This window comes from Rhinopithecus bieti, unplaced genomic scaffold (genome assembly GCF_001698545.2).
Source record: "Rhinopithecus bieti isolate Rb0 unplaced genomic scaffold, ASM169854v2 scaffold_1058, whole genome shotgun sequence".
Classification (NCBI taxonomy): domain Eukaryota; kingdom Metazoa; phylum Chordata; class Mammalia; order Primates; family Cercopithecidae; genus Rhinopithecus; species Rhinopithecus bieti.
Window position 1 is genome coordinate 865,689 of NW_016803341.1, and position 8,005 is coordinate 873,693.

The following is an 8,005-nucleotide window of genomic DNA, read 5'->3' on the forward strand; positions in this document are numbered from 1 at the left end:
AGCTGTCTAGTGGCTTCTGGTCCACTCCCCTCCTCTTTTACACCCCAGATTACTGAGAGATGATGTGAGAGCTGGAGGGGTGCCACCCAATGGGGGTCTCCATCCCAGGGACTGGGAGTCATCTTCACCCACCTCCCTGTCACCACACGGGAGCCCAGTAGCGAGGGCATGCCTGGGTGCTCTTGGGTGTGCTCACCCAGGAATGTGCACACCTGCCATACGAGTCAGAATTACCGCATGCCTGCTAGCCTATGAGGCCATGTTCTATGGGGAAGGAAGAAGGTGAAGGAGACTAGAAGGCAGCATCTCAGGGCCCGGCTCTCTGGGGTGAGACACGGGGAGATGCTAGGATGGAGTACATCCTGGGCATGTGACCCTGATGACTGACTACGGACTCAGCACCAGCCTTGGTGTGGGGGCACATGTGTTTATTCACGGGAGGAAGGACAGGAATTGGGGATTTGGGGGAACCTCTTGACCAGACTAATCCCAGCTGATCATGCTCTTGGACACTGGCTTTGGCCTGGAATATTCCCCTCACTCCCCCTGCTCCTCACAGGCCAGCTGCTGGCCCCAGTGCAGGCGTATTAAACACAAAACCAAAAGCCGTCCAGCACTCTCACACCAAAGACAAAGAGGAAACTTGTTTGTCTTTTGGCTCATCTATGGCCCTGCTCGCTCCAGCAGCTGGGCCCTGGGCATGTGCAGGCATGTATTTGTGTGTGTGCACACACATGTGCTCATGTGTGTGGTGGCCAAGGCCGGGTCATGTAGTCTGGGAACACAGATGGTTAGCCCCTGGAGGGTGGCTGCTTATGGCCTGGAGACTGCCACAAAAGCCTCCCTGCCTCAGTGTGGGGGGACCTGGGGAGGCTGAATTCAGGGCTGGGAGCAAGGTCTGGGAAATCCCTGAGGCCAGAGACCGTGGGTCACTGAAGAGGCCTCGAGACCTGGCAGGAAGAGTGATGCTGCCCATCTCTGATCTCCCCAATTCCCTGGGGGCCCCTGAGAGTCCAGAATCCTGGACTGCAGGGAGAGACAGCCCAAGAGAGCACTTCCAAAGCTCTTACATCTCTGGGCTCAGAGAAGACAAATGTCAGGCATGGGAGGGCCTCGCCACCTCGTGGGGACAAGCGGTACTCCTCAAGAAGCCCCTGGCCAACCAGCCTAGAGGGGAGGGACAGAGTCAACCCCGATGATCATTCACAAGGAGCTGGACTGGCACTGCCCACCCTCATACTCCCACAGGAGCAAGGGGCCGGGTGAGGAAACCTACCTACCAGCCACAATGGCACGAAAGGCAGCCCAGGCTGCCATAATCCACTGCCTCATTACACTGGAAACACCTCAGAGGAAGGTGTCCAGGAAGGAATCTTGGAGTTCACTGTTCTAAAGAAACTGAAGCCCAGAGAGAGAGCAGGGCTCTGCCCAACTCCCCACAGCATCTGTGTCACAGACAAGGTAGTGGGACTGAAGGTTCCTGACTCCAAAGTTCATGCATTTTTCTGTAAATCCAAGACAAGGTATCCAGACCAGACCCCACCCTCACTTCCAGGAGGCTGAATAGGGGCAGTACAGTGAGAGTTTTTGCCTCAAGTCAGCCAGGGGAGGATGTCTGGGCCGCCTAGAGGAGAGGAGGCTTCCAGCAGGGCTCCAGGATGATCTGGATCTTGATATTTAAAGGCAATAAATAATATTAGCACCTATGGGGCAGTTACCACAATGCTAGCACTGTGCTGAGCATTTACAAACATTAGGTCACTTAATGTTCAAAATAACCCTTTAGGGTAGGTGCCATTATAATCCATTTTTCAGATAAGGAAACTGAGGCACAGAGAAGAAACTTGCCCTGGGCTACCAGCTGTGGCAGAGCAGGAACCTGAGCCCAGTGATTTCTACTTCAATGGGGGCATGAGGATAATGCCTCTGCTGGACCAGGTAAGAGTTCGCCCATTCCCTCCTAGGGGAGCAGGCAGGGCCTGCCCTTCAGCAAGAGGCGCAGCCTCCATGCGCCCTCTGCTGAGCACAAGGAGGAGTTCCCTTATGCACACTCAGAGGCAGGCGGCGTCCTGGAGTCAGCCGGCAGCGGACCACGCTCCCTCCTCCCAAATATGGCCAGGGGCCAGGGTGCTGGCTGCAGACCACCACTGCTGTGGAGCTCCCAGTCTAGCCTATGTCTACCAACCTGCACAAGGATTGGCTTGGATGAAGCCCTGATTTCTCAGAGCTTCCATTTCTTGGAATCTTGCCCATCTCCCCCAAAGGCATGCTGGTCCTAAGCCCACCCCACTGAGGACCTGGACCATGGGCTGGGCCAGATGGCAACACCAAGAGGGCCAATAGCAGCTGGTATCCATTCACAACATTGCCATGTGGACAGTGGGTGGAACTGGGAATCCAGAGTCGGGGAAAAGACCCAGGCTCCAGGGCCATGCAGAGGGCAGGCTGTAAGTTGGGCTGTAAAAGATGGGTATTCTGAATAGCCCAGGGTGAGAAAAGGGCTGTCAAGGCTGGGGTCAGTGTGGGCAACAATACAAAAGAGCAGGCATGCCGATTGTGGGCAACTTTCGACCTGGGCTTGGCACTGAGTGGGGCTTGATGATTGGAGGCAGATGGCCCCAGGACAGCTCCCTAGGAAATAAGGACAACACCTCACTTTTGGGTTAACTGCCTCGGGAATGACCTTGGGCCCAGTGAACCAGGAAGTTAGTCACAGACCCTGTATCAGAGGAGAAAGCAAGCATGAAAAAAGGACAATCTGTATTTTATTTGTATCTGCCTTTGGCATGTATACAGACACCGAGGAGCCCCTTCTCCCAGCCTGGGGGAGGGGTGGTAGATTCAGGAGGAAGGAGACATCAGAGTGAGGACACAAAGTTCAAAAGAAGGTCCTGCTACCTTCAGCAAGGGGCATCTATGTGGGCTGGAACTTGTACCATCTGCTCTTCTTCCCATCTAGGCCATCTGCGAATCTACATGGGTTCTCCTATTCGACACCAGATCACTCTTCCCTCTCCCCACAGGCTTGCTATGAGCAGGAGACACAACCTCCTCTCTTCTGTGTTCCAGCTTCTTTTCCTGCTCTTCCCACTCCTTAAGTTCTATTCCTGGGGATAGAAACACCAACACCCATAACCTCTCTCCTACCATCTTCATAATCTAGGGTGCACAGCACAGACTCCTGACAATGGGTAAGGCCAAGATCTGGGAGCTCACAGCTGGCTGTGCCTGAGGGCAGGGCAGCAGGCATGAGTGCTTCTATGTGTAAGACAGGACTGCCCCTATGGCAGGGTGTGGGGAGCCACAGGGCTCTGGGGTACGTCTGAAAGTGGGGACGAAAAGGTTTAGGAAGCCAAAAACGTGGGCTTATTTGTCATAGAAGTCCACGTGGGCTCCAGACTTGAACTCGTCCTTTTGCAGCAAGCTCAGCAGTTTCTGGGCTGACACCTTGCAATCCACCAGCTTCCCCTTTGCCTTCAGCTCCTGCAGCCCTTTTCGAATGTCTGGGTCCATGGAGGTCTCCCGGGCCAACTGCTGCATGTCTGTGTCCAAAGGACCTAGAGGATGAAAAGCAGATGATGAGGGAACATGGCCGAGGCAGGGCAGGTTTCAGGTCCCTGTTGTATGTCGGGGGTGGGGCTGAGTCAGGTCTGGCCGGAGGAAACACGTCATCTTGGCTGAAATGTGTGGTCAGGGTTGCCAAAGGCTCCAATTTGTCATTATCAAGTTCTGGACTGAAATTCAAAAGCCCAATGAACATGGACCCTCTAGATTACCATGTCTAAAACCAAGATTCTCATCTCCTGTCCAACCAGCACCACCTCCTGACATTCCCATTTCTATTAATGAAGTATTCTTTTCAGACTCAAAACCTCCATCACCTCCTCCTTCCCTCCCCTCCTCGCCCCCACAGCCAACCAGGCACCAGGTAGGACCCTTCAGCGTGTACGTATCCCGACAATCAGGTCCTTTTTACAAGCTTGCTTCTCTCCCTGCCTCAGCTCCTGTAGCTCTACTAAACTCACTCCACTAAAACATCACTGGGGCCCGGCTGCAGTGGCTCACACCTGCAATCCCAGCACTTTGGGAAGCTGAGGCAGGTGGATCACTTAAGGTCAAGAGTTTGAGACCAGCCTGGTCAACACGATGAAACCCCGTCTCTACTAAAAATACAAAAATTAGCCAGGCGTAGTGGCATGCACCTGTAATCCCAGCTACTCTGGAGGCTGAGGTGCTAGAATTGCCTGAGCCGAGGCAAGGGTGGTGGCTCACGCCTGTAATCCCAGCACTTTGGGAGGCCGAGACGGGCGGATCACGAGGTCAGGAAATCGAGACCATCCTGGCTAACACGGTGAAACCCCGTCTCTACTAAAATACAAAAAATTAGCTGGGCATGGTGGCGGGCGCCTGTAGTCCCAGCTACTCGGGAGGCTGAGGCAGGAGAATGGCGTGAACCTGGGATGCGGAGCTTGCAGTGAGCCGAGATCGCGCCACTGCACTCCAGCCTGGACGACAGAGCGAGACTCCGTCTCAACAAAGAAACAAACAAACAAAAACATCACTGGGATCACAACACTCCTCTGCTCAAAACCCCTCAATAGCTTCCCACTAGCCTGGCCTAGTACTCAAAGCATCCTAGTCTGCCCTCCTCTGGGCACACCTACCCTACAGGCAAACCGGAAGACCTGCCACACCCACAGTGAGCCTTCGCACCTTTATATCCTTTCTTCGGGAACGCCTTCCATCTGCTAACAACCAAGGTCAATGTCCAGTTCAGCTACCTCCAATAAAGCCATCTCTAGTCTCCCCACCTAAAGGGAATTGTCCCCTTTTTGAACTGTTGCAAGCACGTTCCATTCTTCACATAAGAATCACTCATGCACCCCAGTATTTGCAGTTAATGGTCCTCAAGGGCAGAAAATCAGAGAATTCCAGGGTTGGAGGGAGAAATTTATCTCCTGGTCCTTGACTTTTTCCAATGACCTGTGCATCCCTGCTGAGAGGGAACTTGCTGCCTTTCCAAACAGCCCATTCTATCTCTGAGCACCTGTTACAACATTCTTCCTGAGACCAAAATGAAAACCAGACTGGCCTCTGCCTTGGTTCAGGCCCTGGGGACCTCCTGAAAATCTCAGCTCCCTCATAATGCCCAGGGCAGCCTCCTGAGACCAAATGCAGCCATGTGGCCTCTTGGAGTCTGCTCTGCTCCTGGTTGTAGCTTACATTTGGTCACCATTGTTTGTGCGAGTCCTTGGGCTGAGCTCAGAGTGGATGATGAGTTGAATGTTGGTTGCAAGAATAATTGTGCATGTGTGTTGGGGGACAGGGATGGTAGGGGCTGGGGTACAGGAGAACGTGAGGAAGGACTTGGAAACAAGGGGGGATGCAGGCCTGCCACATATGTGCTTTGTGCAGGCCATTCTACCTGTCTGCCCTGGGATCCTGATCCTGTTCCCCAGGGACACAGACTACTGGATCTCTGCCCAAGTTGCTCAGGTTTTCCATGGATACTCTGTCACCACTTTCCGATTGCAGCAACCTTAAGCCTAAAAGAGACTCCTCACTATTAAGAAAGGGGGGCTGCAGCATCAGAAACCAGACCCAGTATCACAAGACTCCCTGTCCTTTGGTGTTCATGAAAATAAGGGCTCTATTGTATTTATCCCAGTATCCTCAATAGTGTTCCAGCAGAGTTCAGCCAGGGATGGTCAGCACTCAACAATGCCTGTCTGCTCTCCATACAGCTAGCATGTCCTGCAGCTTGCCTTAGTGTAGTGCTTTGCTAGGTGTTGAGAACACACAGATGCATAGCGCAATAGTGTGGTCAGTCCTATTTAACAATGAGGCAACACTTCACAGGTCAGGGTCATTTTCACATACAGTATCTCATTCAGTCTTCCAAAGTGCCCTGTGAGGCAGGGAGCGTCTTCCCCATTTCACATGAGGAAGGCCTGGTACATAAACCCCAGTCTTCTCCCAAACTCCATCTAATACCTCAGACTTTCCTGCCCCACCCTCCAGTCCAGGCAACTCCTCACTCTCTGCCAGTATCCCCGGACCCTACCAGCTCTATTTCCCCTGGGTCTGTATTTCCCCTAAGGGGTCATGGATCAGAATTCAAGGACAAAATCCTGTGGGTTGTTTCCTGGAGGGGGTGGACTAGGCCGCTTGCCCAGCCCCCAGAGGCGCACCAGTGGGTTCTGGAGGACAGGGATGGCAGGACTTCCCACCTACCTGGGGCATAGTTCAGCACCCTCACATTAGGTTCCTCCAGTGCCAGGACCTGGAACAGCATATCACGAGCAGCCTTTCCTGCACAGTACAGCGCCCAGCCTTTGAAAGGCTGCAGGGCACAGAGGGACGAGATGTTAACCACGGTTCTGTTGAGGCCAGGACTGGCCGGGAAGGCCTTCAGGACGCTGGAAGTCAGGCAGAGCATGGAGGTCAAGTTCAGCGCCCAGTAGTTGTTCACTTGAGTGAAGTCACTCAGGTCCACGAAGCCTTTGGACACATCCCCAAGAGAGCCTGAAAAACCAACCCTTAGGAGTAACTCAGGGCAGGCGGGGCTTTCTTCTCCCCCAGCCCTCCCAAGTTCTTCCAGATATCCTCTTCCCATGCAGACCTAGAGGAGGAAGCTGCCCAGCGCTTCTGAAGAGGCTTCTCTCTTCCCCAGCTCTGCGGAAAGACACACCTGGGGAACCCGGCCATCCCAAGCTGCAGAATGAGGAGGCACCTGACTTGCTGAGGGAGAGCTCTAGGGGTCCTCTGGAGAAGCAGCGACTTTACTTGTTTGGAGACTCGAAGCCCTGACTCAGGCCTCCGCCAGAGGGCGCAGAGCAAGGGGATCGGGAAAGTTCTACAGGCGCTTTGGAAAACCCGGCTGGCCAATTTTCCAGGAAGTGGGGGCAGACTGTTGCCCCGACGGCACCGAATCTTCCTGTACACCTCGCCTCCACTTGCTACTCAAGCTGGAACAACTAGGGTTTTACATTTCTAGGCGTCCTATCTGACTCCCTAGGAGTCGCTGTTAAATTCCCCAGCGGTGGAGGAAGTGGGCTCTCACATGGGGAGCCCGCTCCAGTCTCGGGGTCTTACCCGCGTTGTTGATGAGCAGCAGTCGCTGCAGCCCCTCGGGCCTGGGGAGCTCGCGCAGGGCGCCGAGCAGCTGCTGCAAGCCGGCCTCGGCGCCCAGGTCGGCGGGCACCCGCACCACGCGCAGGCCAGAGCGCTCGGCGCCCAACTCGGCCTCCAGCTGCCGCAGTGCCTCGTTATTGCGGGCGTTAAGGACCAGCACGGAGCCGGGCGACAGCAGCGAGGCCAGGAGCGGGGCCAGCGTCCGGCCGAAGCCGCGGGAGGCCCCAGTCAGCACGCACACAGCACGCCCCAGGCCGCCCTCCATGCTACTGTCCTCCGCCGGCGGCGCTGGGACCCGAGGGAGGCGGGGCGGTCGCGGGGGGCGGGACCGCAACGGGTGTAGGCGGGGCCGCCCTGCCGGGGCCCGGAGGGAACCTCAGGCTTCTGGCCGCGAGCGCCCAGGATTGCTGGTTCCCTTGGGATCTGGTTCCCTTGGTCCCTGGTGGCGGAAGTCAAGCTGTGGGCGGTAGCCCAGTCCGTGCCAAGTGGGACAACAGAGAGGGCCTGCAGGCGCGGCCCACACGGAAAGCCCTAGCCTGGTTCTCAGAGCTGCCTTGTTCTTCGTCCGCAAGCTCAACCTCCGACTGGGACGCATGCTCGAATTTCCTCCCATTTCCAGCCCTAACTTCTTTGCACTACTGACCTCTTCCAGGACAAGCCCTGCACTAGGTGCTGGGCGTCCCTGGTCGTGGCCAGTGAATGCCCTGAATGAAGCTTATGCTCGTTTAGGGATTGAAGTCTCTGCTTGCTTGGGAGCTCACTGCTCTCTGGATGACAGGAGCTTCCTCTGGGAGAACCACAGTGGCTTCAAATGATATTAAAACCTTTTCCTTTTACTAGGCTCTGAGCAGCTTCGTGCTCCCACCAGTAA

General features: G+C 55.2%; 1 protein-coding gene across 1 annotated transcript; it reads right to left on the reverse strand.

Annotated features, from left to right (window-relative positions):
• Nucleotides 1–2,747: 2,747 nt before the first annotated feature.
• SPR (sepiapterin reductase) lies at nucleotides 2,748–7,708 on the reverse strand. The gene is made up of 3 exons (XM_017876752.1): nucleotides 7,096–7,708; nucleotides 6,235–6,525; nucleotides 2,748–3,557 (listed from the first exon to the last, which is right to left on the reverse strand). Exons 1-3 carry the CDS (start codon nucleotides 7,397–7,399, stop codon nucleotides 3,367–3,369), a joined length of 786 nt encoding a protein of 261 aa, XP_017732241.1. The 5' UTR covers nucleotides 7,400–7,708; the 3' UTR covers nucleotides 2,748–3,366.
• Between the last annotated feature and the right edge of the window lie 297 nt (nucleotides 7,709–8,005).

Bases quoted from the DNA above. Each gene is read 5' to 3' on its own strand.
- SPR (XM_017876752.1), bottom strand. From the start codon at position 7,399: ATGGAGGGCGGCCTGGGGCGTGCTGTGTGCGTGCTGACTGGGGCCTCC. The intron at 6,526-7,095 runs GTAAGACCCCGA...TTGGTTTTTCAG, and splicing joins GCTGCTCATCAACAACGCGG to GCTCTCTTGGGGATGTGTCC. The intron at 3,558-6,234 runs GTAGGTGGGAAG...TTCATCCTCTAG, and splicing joins GGTGCTGAACTATGCCCCAG to GTCCTTTGGACACAGACATG.